The sequence below is a fragment of the Solanum stenotomum genome, chromosome 3 (assembly GCF_019186545.1).
Source record: "Solanum stenotomum isolate F172 chromosome 3, ASM1918654v1, whole genome shotgun sequence".
NCBI classification, from domain to species: domain Eukaryota; kingdom Viridiplantae; phylum Streptophyta; class Magnoliopsida; order Solanales; family Solanaceae; genus Solanum; species Solanum stenotomum.
In genome coordinates, this window is record NC_064284.1 from 4,945,976 (window position 1) to 4,962,272 (window position 16,297).

The 16,297-nt window shown below is 28.3% G+C and overlaps 1 protein-coding gene across 1 annotated transcript; it reads left to right on the forward strand.

Moving 5' to 3' along the window:
• Positions 1–10,517: 10,517 nt before the first annotated feature.
• On the forward strand, positions 10,518–13,963 carry LOC125858398 (4-coumarate--CoA ligase 1). Its single transcript, XM_049538158.1, has 6 exons — positions 10,518–11,767; positions 12,246–12,444; positions 13,099–13,312; positions 13,423–13,525; positions 13,620–13,744; positions 13,779–13,963. The coding sequence occupies exons 1-5, from the start codon at positions 10,766–10,768 to the stop codon at positions 13,737–13,739; spliced, it is 1,638 nt and encodes a 545-aa protein (XP_049394115.1). The 5' UTR covers positions 10,518–10,765; the 3' UTR covers positions 13,740–13,744; positions 13,779–13,963.
• Positions 13,964–16,297: the final 2,334 nt, after the last annotated feature.

The window sequence follows — 16,297 nt, forward strand, 5'->3', positions numbered from 1 at the left end:
CTTCTTTAACGCTTGTTGATATTATAAATGTTTATAACAAATACTTTTGTTTAACAAGGAATAATCTAGTTTGACTTAACACAAAATTTAAGAAAATAAAGAAAACTTTTCAATCTTCTTATCCTAAATTAAGTTATGTCAAATGTATCAAAATGCGCCTTAAACATGTTACGTGAAAAATTGAAATTAAAATATTCGAAAAAAGGAAATTGGTCATTTGTAGTCACAATTTTATCGATTAATAGCTATCAGTGCAATAATCCGAACTTCCTAGATATCGTTCACCCAAGGTATATCCTAGGGCCTATTGGATTATTCCTAATTTCCTACTTTTTCTGACTTATAAATGACACTATGATCAAGATCCACTTTTATAAATGACTTTTTTTATTACATGCATCTATGTTTGCCTAAGTGGAGATTGAGGGCTGAGAGTCTCTCTCTCTCTCTCTCTCTATATATATATATATATTGAAAAACTGATAGAAACTAGGATATAATTAATAATGCACATATAAGAAGCATAGGAGTATTTTTGTGTTGTTGGTATCAGGTAGAGGAACCACCCACGAGATCAAGGTTTGAATCAAATTAGAGTGCTAAATTTCATTATTTTTATTTTAAATTTAGATCATTTGTGGTGCATCCAAAGTCTTCAGATCCTAGATTTGGGCAAAAGGGGAGGGTAGAGGGAAAGTGAATTGTTTTAAAAGGAAATTTGAGTCAAATTTAGTGAGTCCTGATCAAATTATTTTTCGCCCATTTATTTGACGATCCTAATAGTTTGGAAAATTACTACATTCACATTTAAAGGGAAGAAAGAACCATAATTTATTGGTTAAAATAATAAATGAAAGGATAACTTTTGAGTTTTAATCCTCCAATATATTCTTTATAATTTTTAAATATAGTATTTGACTAATATTATCAATGATGAATGTGGATGAGATAATATTTGAATAATTAGTCAATTTAGGATAGTTCACTAGAAAAAATTAAAAATTCAAAAAGCCACACAACGTGTGATAGTTTACTTAAAAATTGAAGTATCTATTATCGATATTTTATCTTGAAAGTCATCCAATCAATTTACATCATTTTTTTATTAAGTTTTTATCTTAAGCTAAATTTTTAATTAGAAATAACAACATACTTATTTTAAGTATTTTATGACCATCTTGATCATTTAAATTAACTAATTTTTAAGTTATAAAATAATTCTACTCCGAAAAAGAAAAATCTAAGAGATACACTCACAAATGGATGAGAATTATTGTCTACCTATTTCGATATTCTTGACCAAGTTAAAAATGTTGATGGATCTCAAAATTTCAGTGAGACTGTTATCGCAATCTCTTAGTTTCCTTCCGTAATTGTTACGGTGGCCAGAAAAGCTCGTGTTCTAACTAAGGAAAAAACAGTAATTCTGAAAAAGGCGATTTCGACTCGCGAGTTAGTTGTCACTGCTGTGACATATGCTCGCACAACGCCTTCTATGGAGGAGTTGATGATTCTGACAAGCCTTCTATGAAGGAGTGGATGATTCTCACAATATTATAACAGAAAAGTTTGAGCCTATGAGTTTCATTGAAAAAATTTATAAAATAAAGTTTAATAATTTTCTAAATAAATTATCCTAAATTAGGAAATCGCCTCAGATATCCAGATATATTATGAAATTGATTCGAAGAGTTTCAAGACAATAATGAAGTTTAAAAAAATTAAGATGGGTGGAATAATTAATTACTACAAGAGGACCAACTACCCAAAATAATTTCACAGCTTTTCTCAATCTTTCACATACAAGAATAATTATTTCACTATTTGCTAAACTCAACAACTTTTTTGTCTCAATTTATGAGTGTGAAACAAAAAATTTATCAGAATGATTAGATTTATATGGTATTATTGAGTTATTATATATAAGAAGGAATAAGTTAATTAATCAAGAGTTATATTATTAAATTGAGATAGATTATATTATACTGAATTTAAATTTTCTTAAAAAAAGCGAAATATTCATGTTTCTCAATATGTATTTATTTTTCATTTGGTTTTACAATAATAATTTAGTATAGTTTATGGTATATATACCCAACACTCACTATGAATAAGTGATTTAGTAAAATAAAAATATACACTAACTAACTCTGATGGTTTATTTTTCAACATATGGCATACATAGATTAATTTAATATAAACATTTTATGCGATTTTTTTTTCCTCAAAGAAGTATGTGAATGCTCTGTGAACTATCGATCGATTTCCGATTAAAATAAGATGAAATTGATTGTTGACTGCTTGACTTAAGCGTGTAAACGTGTATTACTTAGAAGATTCAAATAACACATTAACTACTCCTTCTATTCACTTATTCTTTAAATAAAGTTTTATTTTTACTTGGCACTTTTGACATATCAAAAGAGATAATAATTTTTTTTTCATGTTTTATTTTCAATATTAAATACTTATTTTTCAAATCATTTTCTAAGACATTATTTATAATGAAAGATAATTTGATAAAATACATATATTAATAACGAATTAATTTTCATAATGGGTGTATCAAGTCAAACGGTAACAAAAAGTGAATGAAGGAGTAATTACTTATAATACGACAACGGAACGAACACGTTTTTTGAGTTCTGAAAGCAAGGCTGAATACGCTTTGTTTTGATATATTTTTTTATTGAACAATTAATTGCACATACGATGTGGCAGTAACACTATTTCAATGAAATATATATCTCCTTCGAGATTGATAATTTATTCAAGTGCTCACCTCCCAATGTACAATATTTTAGCATTTGGTTAACGGATTAAGGTGTTGTTTTATTATAAAATGGGATAAATAACTTATTTTATCATTATTGTTTAAATAATGACATAAATAATTTTAAAATTAATTAGTGTTTTTACTTCAATACAAGCTAAATAATTTTATATCGAAATTGTTATCTTTTATCCTCATATTAAACAAACCCTAAAGACTTTGGAGATAAATTGTAATAACAGTGTTGTGCTACATACCCATGACTCTTCTATTTAAAAAAAAAATTCATTGAAAAAGTTAATGATCGTTGAAATGTGTGTAATAATTGAAAAAAACACGATTCAAAATTATCCATACAAAAAATCAAAATAGTATTTAACTTGGAAGTCAGAATGAACATGTAATAAAAATGCATACGTTTAATGCGGTTGCACATAACTTAAAATTTCTATTTTTTCGTCCAAGGAATATCTTGAAATTAATAATGTTCATAAGTCGAATTATAAATAACGTTGTTCACTCTTTTGATCTATGATGTTCCTGTTGAAATAGTCAAGCGTTTTAATTAGGGGTGTGCACTATTCAGATTAAACCGAATAATCAAATCAAATCAAATCGAATTTTTATTCGGATTGATTTTGGATTAATAAATTGTTTTGTTTGGTTTTTTGGTTTGGTTTCGAATTTTAAAAAATAAAAACTGAAAAACCAAAAAAAACGAATTATATATATATATATATATATATATATATATATATATATTAAGTTTTTAGGTTTTGAATTAAATTAGAGTTAACCACTTTTTGTCCCTTTTTGGTTATTGTGTTTCATGATGATTACGTCTATATTTTATGTTTGAACATCTTTAATAGGTAAACTTATAAGTATTGTGTTTAAAGTTTTATGGGAAAAGGGTCAAAAATGCCCTTAAACTATGTGAAAGGAACAAAAATGCCCTTCGTTTATAGTTTGGCTCAAAAATGCCCTTAGCGTTAATACTTTGGTTCAAAAATGCCCTTAAACTATGCGAAAGGAACAAAAATGCCATCCCTTTATAGTTTGGTTCAAAAATGCCCTTACCGCCAATACTTTGGTCCAGAAATGCCCCTATAGTTACAAAATGGGTCAAAAATGCCCTTTTCCGAATAAATATATATTTTTTCTTTTTAAACACATCTTCGTCCTAATTAAAATATTATTGAAGAACACTATTCTTGTTTTCTTTCTTCTAAAATCACTTTAACAAATAAAAAGGTAGGAAATATTTTTTTTCTTCTTAATCTCATTTTATCAATTAAAATAGAATAACGTCATGTACCCTTTGGACATATAATATATGTCATATATAAGATTATAGTATATCCATCATTAATTTATATTTATATAACGATAAAAAATAAGAAATATTTTCATTTTTTATTTTTTTCTAAATTGAAGTAGGATAAACATTTGCTAATTTTAAAAAAAAAACATTATTAGAAAAGAATGTGTTAAAAAAAATATTTATTTGAAAAATGAGCATTTTTTACCCATTAAATAACAATAAGGGCAATTTTGGACCAAAATATTAACGGTAAGGGCATTTTTGGACCAAACTACAAACGGATGGCATTTTTGTTCCTTTCATATAGTTTAAGGGCATTTTTGAACCAAAGTATTAACGCTAAGGGCATTTTTGAGCCAATCTATAAACGGAGGGCATTTTTGTTCCTTTCACATAGTTTAAGGGCATTTTTGACCCTTTTCCCAAGTTTTATTAATGATTTATATTAGAAAGTATATTTAAGGGATTCAATATTGTTACTTTGGTTATGTTATTAATTATTGACATAATCGAATAACCAAATCGAAAAAAGCCGAATCAAATAGAGAAAAATCAAACCAAACCAAATTTATTTTGGATCGGATTAGATTACACTTTACAAAGCCAAAAATTAAAAAATCCAAACCGAATAGTGCAAAACCAAACCGAAAAACCGAATGCACACCCCTAATTTTAATTGAAAAAATAATAATTAATAATTGAAATACATTTTTATAGCAACTATGATATATGATATATTATTTATTTTTATTCGTAGTCTAATTATCCACAAATCTCGAGCAAAAAAATTATATTGACATATTATTCAATCAATACTCTTTTAGCTTTTTCTATGCATCCACTCACTGAATATTTCCTATTTTTAATTAAGGTGAGTAATTTATATGAAAGAAAATAAGACGGGGTGAATGGAGAATATTAGAGTACATAAAAATAATATTACTAATTGTTATCATTTTCATCAATTATTCCCTACCAGGATGGACCTTAATGGTAGTTACTCCCACCGTCAATCTTTGCTTGTCTACCCTCTTCATCTTATATTAGTTGATCACTTTTCTTTTTACATACATATTATTAAAAAATCATAAATAAATAGACGATTTTACTAATTCACTCCTTGAAAAACTTAATTTATTTACAAACAAATATGAAAACTTTCAAAAAGAATTAACTGTAGGGGAATTTTCGCAAATAGCCACTACAATAAATTTAATTATGCTCCATAACTATAGTTTGCCTATTTACAGGTTGTAGCTATAGTTTAAGTTGTCTCGTTTGTATGATTCGCGGATTTGTATAATTCGTGGGTACATTTGTATAATTAAGTTATTTTTGTATAAACTCGAAATAACGAATTTATACAAATACAAACATCATAACTGTAAACAGTTATACAAATTATATTATAAAAAATTACATTATACAAAAGTTATACAAATTATATTATACAAACGTGCGAATTATACAAAACTAAAAAATTGAGCTGCGTAATTATAGCTAAAAGTTGGCCGCAAGATGTAATTAAGGCAAACTATAGCTATGTTAAGTAATTAACTAGTATATGTTTGCTTATCCGCTTAATTTTCCCTTAATGGGGATTAAGGGTAACATAAACAAAATCTAATTGATGCTTTCTTGATTTAGTAAGGTATTTTTAGTATGATCAACTAATATGGGACGGAGGGATTACTATAGAGTATTATTTTAGGATGTTCAACAATACTTATTCCGTTTATAAAATTAATGAATAATTTATCATGTTGTGTCTATTTTACCTTTGCTATTAAATATTATTAACTTTTCAATGTTTAGATGACTTATATTTAATAAGAGAGATTTGATAAAGTTCTCGATTATTTACTGCTTCTTAATTTTTGTGTCAAATCAATTAAAGACCACTATTATTGAATAAAGAGAATATTTTGGTAGTTCATAATAGTTGGGAAGTGGACAACTATTATACTAAATATGGACTTTTTAATATATATATATATATTTAAACGATACAACTAATTGGTCATTTTTAATATATATTCTTTTGCTTAGGTAGGGAATATGCCAGCTTACTATCAAGTATCAACTAATAATTTGCATGATTTTTTAATTATTTTTTTTCAAATGTGTACACTAAGGAAACTCGAATATTCAAATCCAAATGAAACAAAAGGCATTTAAGGAGCCAAAGTAAATTCTTCCTTGAGAAAAAATAAGAAGGGTTATATATAGATATACTCTATAATTCTTACTAAATTATACTACTTAATTTAAAAGTAGTAACTAGTATTTAATATAGCTTCTTGATTATGTAATTTTTATAAAATTTAAATAAGGACAAATTTTCCTTTTTTATTAAGTAAAAAATCATTTATTTTGAATTAAATGTAAAAGCTATAAAAAAAAACAAGTCTATTAGGAAATTGAATTAATGACTTTTTACATAAAATTTCAAGTGGATGAAATCGGTCAAGTGGTCTCAATTGATGATGGGATTGCACAAATTTTCCCTTTCTCTTTCTTATTTAATATTCATAATAACACATCAGTTTATTCATAAAAGTTAATTATGTTTATCGAATTATACAAAGATCAAAATTACAATATATATATATATATATATATAAATCTGAATTTAAAACCGCTGATGTGGCACCCTCCAATGGCCAGCATTTGCAATTATTTATTTTTCTTCTTTTTTTTGAATTATTTCTTCTTTTTTTTTTTTTTGCTTTAAGCTTTTATTGAATATTAATTAAAGCATAGTATTTAATTCTCTCATTATTAAAGCACAAACATAAAAGCTGTAGTATTGCATTAGTGCCGTATTAGTATCACTATGCATTGATGTTGCACGTTTTTTGCAGAAAAAATGATCTATTCTCCTTCCCCATAATTAACATTTATTAATAGGTTAACATAGTAAGCATTATTAGTGTTGCACGTTTTTTGCCCAGAAAATTCATTGCAATAATCTCCTTCTCCTACCCAATAAATAATACTCCTATTTATTATAGGTATTAAATATGACACCTTTTCAAATTCTGACACTCAATAAAATGATAGAAATTTAGGAACAAAGTTCCAAAGCTTTCCCACTATGTTAGATGAAAAACCTATGATGCTATATTTCATTAGGTAATATTAATTATTATTTTTATTGGATAATTGTATTGACAAATTTTCTTATATGAATTGAAGAAACATGATTTACTTATTCTTGGTTATACATGGTTTTAGGTGATCTTATGATCTCTTCTCAAGTTTTGCTTATGCATGTTTATTATTATGATTTCTATTGCTGCACTGACAATTTTTAATTTTTTATCTTTGTTTTATATCATTTTCTCATAATAATTATATATTTTTTCTTTAATTATTTAGAATCATTTTTACTCTACGCATGTTTGTTCAATCAATTACAGAAAGTGAAAAGAAAAATGTGTCAACTGACTACAACAACTATTCAAAGTATAAAAGAGATATTAAACCAAGGTTCATCAATGCATGAATGAGATTTGGTATATTTTAAGATGAGCAAATGGACTGTTTATCAAACTATTTATTATGAGTATCTCAAATATATCTTTTTGATTATGCTTGTAAATATTATTATTTAAATATCTAGAAGGTTCAATTTTACTTAATAAACATCGTGTATGTGTTTCATTTTTTTTAAAAAAAAATTATCCATTTATTTTCTTTTTTGTTCATTATTTTATGTAAAATATTTTTTTTTCTTTGTGTGTTTTCGTAGGTGGTTACGAAAATGATAAATTGNTTTTTTAAAAAAAATTATCCATTTATTTTCTTTTTTGTTCATTATTTTATGTAAAATATTTTTTTTTCTTTGTGTGTTTTCGTAGGTGGTTACGAAAATGATAAATTGTTCATGAATAAGAAATTAAGAATGCTAAAAGGAAATTTTCTCGCCGTATACACTTTAGTTGATTATTGCTTTCATTGATATTACTTCTAACCATTTAAATATCAGAAGGTAGGCTTAATCTTAGTTTTAAAAAATAATGCCAATAAAATTATATTTCTTCTGGACAAACTTTATTGGTTGAGAAATGAAATCAAACTTAATTTTGACATATTTAAAGTTTCAAATTTAGTTCCAACTTAAAAAAGAGTGAATTGTGTTTTTCAAATTAGAATGATCTCATTTTAGTATGTGTTGAATTTGTATTTTACATGAGTAATTTGAATGTAAGTTATTATAAATAGTTTAACAAATCAAAAAACTTAAGTTGAATTATCATCACAATTTTTTATTTTTTCAAAATATATGGGAGCTTGTAATTTAAAATCTATAGCAATATATATTTATATAAAGTTGGACATAAACAAGGTGATATTTATATAAGTTATTTTTTTATTTTACCATTCTCCTATTTTCTTAATCTGTTTTTGTTATTAAAATCAAAAAATAATAATCAAAGGTCACTAATTAAAATATGTCTCCTCAATATGCGTTACTCATTTTTTTCCAATTACTCATTGTTAAGTACCACTTATTGTACTTAAGTCCCTTTAATTTGTTAGTGCCTATCATTTTAATTTAAAAGTCTAACTTTGACTAAATAATTTGTCAATTAATTAGGAGAAGACAATTATTATAGAAGACAAGGAAAGATCAAAAACGTTAGTTTCGAATAAGTAATGAAAATATTAAAGTAGAAAGAAGTAAATTTTCTTTTTGATTATTTAAAAAATAGAGCACAATATTTAACTAGCAACGAGAACTAGAGAAACAAGAAAATAATTCAATAAAATAAATAATTCAACATAGGAAAGATTGAAGGAAGTAACTAAACAAAAAGAGAAAGTAGGATTAGGAGATAATATCTCAAATGGTCACTCAACTATGAATAACTTTCTCAAAAATTCACTCAACTATGAGTAGTTTTCTCAGAAAGTCACTCAACTTTGTTTTATAACACAAAAGTCACTTAACTATGTGTAGTTATCTTAGAAAGTCACTCTACCATGAATAGCTATCTTAGAGAGTCACTCAACTATTAGTATTCTACATAAAACGTTTGAACAATAGTTAGATAATAACAAAGATTCCAATGTTTCTAATTATATGAGAAAAATTAGAGGAGCAAATTATGTCGTCATATTTGAGTGATTGCTTTAAATATTATTTTAAATGCATATAAAATGAAGTGATCTTGATAAATATATATTTCTATATAATTTTAGTAGGGTGCACCAATAAAATGATTAAAATTGACACTTTTTTTATTTTTTAAAAATTTAATATAAAATAAAAATCTCATGTCAACAAAATTTAATGAAAAAATTATTTAGATTGGTAAAGTGATTTTTCAAGATAAATATTCATGATTGAGTGACTTTCTAAGATAACTATACATAAGTGAGTGACTTTTTTGAATTTATAAATAATTTTATGACCGCACGAAGCGCGAAAATATTCACTAGTAAACCTATAATACAAAGACTAAAATTGCTATTTCTCCTTATTCTTTTATTTTACTATCATTCTAAGAAATCCATCTCCTCTGTATATAAGAAGAAGTCACAAGAGGGATAATAAACATTCCAACAACTTTTATTACTTCCAAACGTATAATAATAATGGAACAAAATAATTAACACTAAGATCTAACCAAGAAGGACAACTATTGATGAGCAGGACAACAATAATAAATACTCTTTTTATGTCCTATTCTCTATTAATTAAGTTAGTATCCAACCACATATGGTTGTTAAAAATAATTATTGAAGTCATCCCAAAATGCTAAGGTTGATATACCTTAGCCCAAGCAGTGTCTCAAAAATCGCTTCGTAATAATAATAAAAAAAATACATTACTTATTGTTATAATAATTTATTTGTTTATTCACTTCTTCAAATATTGATCATGCTTACGTAAAATTATGTGTACCCCGCTGCCTTAATATGTTTTTTTTTTTTTTTTTTAATGAAAGTGCCAATGACCAATTCTCGTTAGGTGAAAGTGTCCCGTTCCACTGACCTTCAGCAAAATCCCGTCTCGACCAGTTGCGGTAGGTGAAGAGCCAACGTGGAAAATACTGAACTTCAAAAGGTCAACTTTGAATGTCAATTTTGACCAATTTTTTCTTACTTTCTGTCCAAATTTATGTAAATGTAATTTGACTGAACACGATATTTTAGAAATATGAAAAACTTCACTCTATAGCTATCCTTAAAAATTGAAGAGTACACTTTTGTCAAATAAGTGAGATCCAATCGGGATAGAATATTGATAGTATGATTAAACATTTATCAAATAAAAAATTATATCGTTCCTTTTTAAAATATACTAAATCGAAAAAATGTATCAGGTAAATTAAGAAAAATGATTACTGTTTTTCTTTTAAAATCCCAATTATCTATCGTCACCTAACCATAAGAACCACTCTCACCAACCACAAGAGACTCTATTTTTTTATATCCCCCCAAAAGGAAAAAAATTGAAACAAGTTTCCATGAAGTTGCCCCTGAACAACCCTAAATACCCATAAACTCCCTTTCACCTACCACAGACTTGTGTGTTTTTTCTCATATATATATTCATCAATCTTTGGACATTCATCTTCAGGACACCATAGCTAAAAATCTACTTTTCCTTTTAGCTTTTCAGTGTGTTCCAAATTTTTCCTTTTTTAGCTCTCAAGATGCCGATGGATACCGAAACAAAGCAATCAGGAGATTTAATCTTTCGATCTAAACTCCCTGATATTTACATCCCTAAACATTTGCCTTTACATTCTTATTGCTTTGAAAATCTATCGGAGTTTAATTCCCGGCCCTGTTTGATTGATGGAGCAAATGATCGAATCTATACTTATGCTGAAGTTGAACTTACTTCGAGAAAAGTTGCTGTTGGTCTTAACAAATTGGGGATCCAGCAGAAGGATACAATCATGATCCTCTTGCCTAATTGCCCTGAATTTGTGTTTGCGTTTATTGGCGCATCGTATCTAGGAGCAATTTCAACAATGGCTAATCCCCTGTTTACACCAGCAGAGGTAGTAAAGCAAGCCAAAGCCTCAAGCGCTAAGATTGTTATCACGCAAGCTTGTTTTGCGGGGAAAGTGAAGGACTACGCAATTGAAAATGATTTGAAGGTAATATGCGTCGATTCAGCACCGGAAGGTTGTGTTCATTTCTCCGAATTGATTCAATCCGACGAACACGAAATTCCTGATGTGAAAATCCAGCCGGACGATGTCGTAGCGCTGCCGTATTCCTCCGGGACTACCGGGCTGCCGAAAGGGGTGATGTTGACACACAAAGGATTAGTAACAAGCGTTGCACAACAAGTTGATGGAGAAAATGCTAATTTGTATATGCACAGCGATGATGTGTTGATGTGCGTGTTGCCTTTGTTCCATATTTACTCACTCAATTCTGTTTTGCTCTGTGCATTGAGAGTCGGAGCAGCAATTTTGATTATGCAGAAATTCGACATTGCTCAGTTTTTAGAGTTGATACCGAAGCATAAAGTGACAATTGGACCATTTGTTCCGCCTATTGTTCTCGCCATTGCTAAGAGTCCATTAGTTGATAACTACGATCTTTCATCAGTAAGAACAGTCATGTCTGGTGCTGCACCATTAGGAAAGGAACTTGAAGATGCCGTCCGAGCAAAATTCCCTAACGCCAAACTCGGTCAGGTAAATATTATTTTCTTTTACGCGGAGTTAGAATTTAAATTTATTACTATTTTCCCCATAAATATAAGGTATACGCCAAAGTTATTGATCTTTTAATCTTCATGTTCTTATCCTGAAATACCATCCATGTGCTGATGCGCTAGTTTCGCAAAAACAATATTTTTAAGAGATACACTGAAACCAAAAAAAATTAATTTTAATTACACGTTATAGTTTTCCTAATTTTGGAGTTACAAATGTATTTTGCTTGACTAAGTAAATATTGGTAGCCAAACAGTCTGTTCTTAAAAAAATGTGCACAAGAATACCGCACACCTTTGTGGACATATTGATTTTGACTTTTAACAATATATTTGCCTTATTATGGTTTCTTGATAGTGACTAGCCAGCCAGGATACACTGTATTATTTTATTATTGTTGAATAAATTTCCAAATTTAAATTTATTGACTAATTAACAAATTATTAAATTAAAATAGGGTTATGGAATGACGGAGGCCGGTCCTGTGCTGGCGATGTGTTTGGCATTTGCGAAAGAACCGTTTGATATTAAATCAGGGGCATGTGGTACTGTTGTGAGGAACGCGGAGATGAAAATTGTGGATCCGGATACGGGTTGCTCTCTGCCCCGTAACCAACCCGGTGAAATTTGCATTAGAGGTGATCAAATCATGAAAGGTATGCTAAAATCTTTTGCGTGAATATTCTTCGTAAACTTAAGTTACGTGTCAAATTAGTATTTTAGTTAGGTGACCATTTACATATATTTCCAAAATACACGTTTTTATTAGGTGCATACGTATATAGATAATAACACAGTTTGTTAAGAATAATAAATATACCAACTAGTGGACCTAGATCAAGATGCATTAAGGGTCATTCATATACCAACAGAGTAAAACTTATGTTGATTTGATTAATATTTCAAACGCCACAAAAATTGATACTAGCATCAAAAGCTCACCTACCACTCCCACCAAATTTTTTTTAAAGCAAAAGAACTTTTTTTAATTTATTGAATACAAGATTGATATTATTAAATCAGAAAGTTTAAAATTAAAAAAAATCTCGAAAAATAAAAAGTATATTCTTTTTAAAAAATTAAAAAAGAAAAAGTAAAACATACAAGTTGAAACAAAGTTTAGAGTACCTTTCTTATTACCTATTGAAACATGTGGAGCCTTTTACCATAAAATTGTGGAACTATTCGGTGTATATTCATTCAACCACCTGCCCAACTACTTTTCGACTTTGGTCTTAAAAATTTAAGTTGTCGCCTATTTTTATTTATTTAATTATATATTAGTAAAAACAATGATTATTTCGTTGTAGGTTACTTGAATGATCCTGAGGCCACAGCTAGAACAATAGAAAAGGAAGGATGGTTACACACTGGCGATATTGGATTCATTGACAATGATGATGAGCTTTTCATTGTGGACCGATTGAAGGAATTGATCAAATACAAAGGATTTCAAGTGGCGCCTGCCGAGCTTGAAGCTCTTCTTATCAACCATCCCGACATTTCTGATGCTGCTGTTGTCCCGTAAGTTAGTTATAATTTTTGTAATGTACAACTATAAATGCCTAACGTACGATACAGCTAGCTCAAAAAATGGTCTAAATTCTGATAATTTGTTAAATTGCGTTGGACAGAATGATAGATGAACAAGCGGGAGAAGTTCCAGTGGCTTTTGTTGTTAGATCAAATGGATCTACCATTACTGAGGATGAGGTCAAGGATTTCATCTCCAAGCAGGTTTGTTTCATCTCGAAACAATAATGTGTTTGAATAAAAGTGCATAGTAAACATTAAGTGATTCATTTTTGATATGTTTTTCAAAATTTTGCAGGTGATATTCTATAAGAGAATAAAGCGTGTATTTTTCGTAGAGACGGTACCAAAATCTCCGTCAGGAAAAATTCTGAGAAAAGATTTAAGAGCTAGACTGGCTGCTGGTATTTCAAATTGATGGAGGCAATAACCAATACAAGATTCACCATTTTTAGAGATACTATATGTTGTTTGATTTGTACCTTATGTTCAATCAATATAATTGCCAGTTTGGCAACGGACGAAATATGTCTGTAAATTAATTTATAAGACTTCTTTTATTCATCTTTTCATATTATTATGTGATGATAAGGTATCAAAAGTATTTTTGTGGGAAAGAAATATATCAAGAATTTGTGTTTATATTTTTCTTTTGTATTGTTCTTATATAAAAAGTAAAGCTATGAGTTGATTACACAACAAAAAGGACTCTCGATGATCTAGTGTTCAATGAAATTAGTTAAAAGTCATGAAATTCATTAAAGATGAAAATATGAGGTCATTTTTTAGTGGTGGAAGAAAGTTAAAAGTATAGAAAATGAGTCGTGATCAATTAAGTGGGTTAAATTTGGGTTATGGATCATTTTTTAGTGGTCATGGTCAATTAAGTGTGTTGAATTTGGGTTATGGGTCGCAGTCATATGACTAACACAGTTGAATTAGAAGGGAAAAAATAGGTGGGAGTAGTTAAGAGTGATTATCACACCAACCAAAACTCTCTTTCCCTCTAATTTTTGTGGTGAGATCAGCCGATGAATTTTCGTGGTCATCAACAAGTAGATAGTTATTATTATGAAATTAACAAGAAGAAACAAGTTCGACTTTAATAATAGATAATTTATAGATGCTACAGATCAAATGGACCCTTCTTGAAAACACAGATCAAAACAGATACTTTGCCCATTTGTAGGCGAACTATGATAAACAAAGTTAACTTACGTTAATTCACCCCAAAACTCAAATAACATAACAAAACTTTTAAAGATAGTTTGCCCACAAATGGATGAACTATAGTTCTTTTTATTAACTTCTTCTCACGTGAAACTATATCACGTCTCAATTATAAGTGTATTGTGAAGTTTATTTGATACATAAAATCGAGAGTTTCTTCAACAATAAAAGTATTTAAAAAATTAAGATTTTTTTTTCATAATTTTTTTTTTACTCCTACTGTCTCATTTTATGTGGAATCCTTTTCTTTTTAGTCAGCTCAAAAAAAATGTCACTTTACTATAATTAAAAATAATTTAATTTAGAATTCCTCTTTTACCCTTAATGAAATGAATCTTAACACCACATATCTAAAAATTGTTTTAGACCATAAGTTTCAAAAGTTTCATTTAAAAAAAAAAAAATCATATCAAGTCAAATGGTGAAACATAAAATGAGTTGAATGGAGTACTACTTATTTGCTTACAACCTATATATAGTTAAAAAACTATTGAGGTGCATAATTGGGTCATTCCACAGTCTTGAGTAGGAACCTGCAATCATTTAGTCTGAATTGTATTCATAGTACAACAGTGTTTTATACTTAAGGGTGTGCAGATCTTATTTGTGCAAATTACTTGCCCATCTACTTCAGAATCTGATTAGAGTCCAATAAATCCAATACTGATGGCCTAAGCCCACTAATCTGTTTAGTCTGAATTATATTCATAGTGGCCCATATTTGGTCCCTTTTATCATAGTTGGCTGAGCATCCAAAACACACAAAGGAGATGCATGAATTAAAACAGTATAGTGTTGATCATGAAGTCCAAATGTGTGACTCATTGTCGGGGGGAGCCACGTGGATTCAAGAGGTTCATCTAATTTTTTTTTAATAAGAAATTATATCATATATTTAAAAAACAAAATTATTTTTTCATGTATGTATAATAGGTGTTGAATCGTTATATACATTGAAATATGTACATAAGTAAACAAGGAAATAGCGTAATGTTTCATAATAAAAAATAAAGAGGTTTGAGGCATGCATAGAGGACACTCTTTTTTTAGAAAATATAAAATAATTTAGAATCTTATTAAATAAAGGATAAATATGAAAAAAAATAATTCAACAATTCTCTTGAATTTTGAACAATAAGAAAAATCTCAACAATTCACTTGATATGACTTAAAAAGAGTATAACCAATTGAATATGAATTATAAGTCACTCATATGGTCTACCCGTCCCAATTAGATGAAAAAGCTATGTGGAGATAATTACGAGAGTAGTTGAAAATAAATTAATAAGAGATGGAAAGTTAATCAACATTATAAAGATAGAGATATACTAAGTCAATTACTTAGCTACTACTTTTGATAAAACTTGAACGCCAAGATTGCTACAGTAAAGTTGACATGGTCATCCATTTTATTTCACAACAAAAATCCCATTTTTATTCCTAATATAATCAATTTTCGTATGTTTTTTAAATTTTATATCAAATTCACTATTATCTATACCGTCGATTCGAGCTAAATTCCAAGATACTATTTTAATTTCTTTTTTCCCACTTGACTTGCGTCACATCGGAGCTATGAGTGATGACTTCACCAATACCAGTCATGAGTCACCAAGTCTCCGTGTCCCCTTCCAAGAACTTTCGAGATAAAGCAAAAATTAATTCAAATGTGAAACCAAACAGTCCCTAAAAATTCAGCATAAATACTGACTATATTCTCATTTCTCCAATACCAAAGTCAAACAC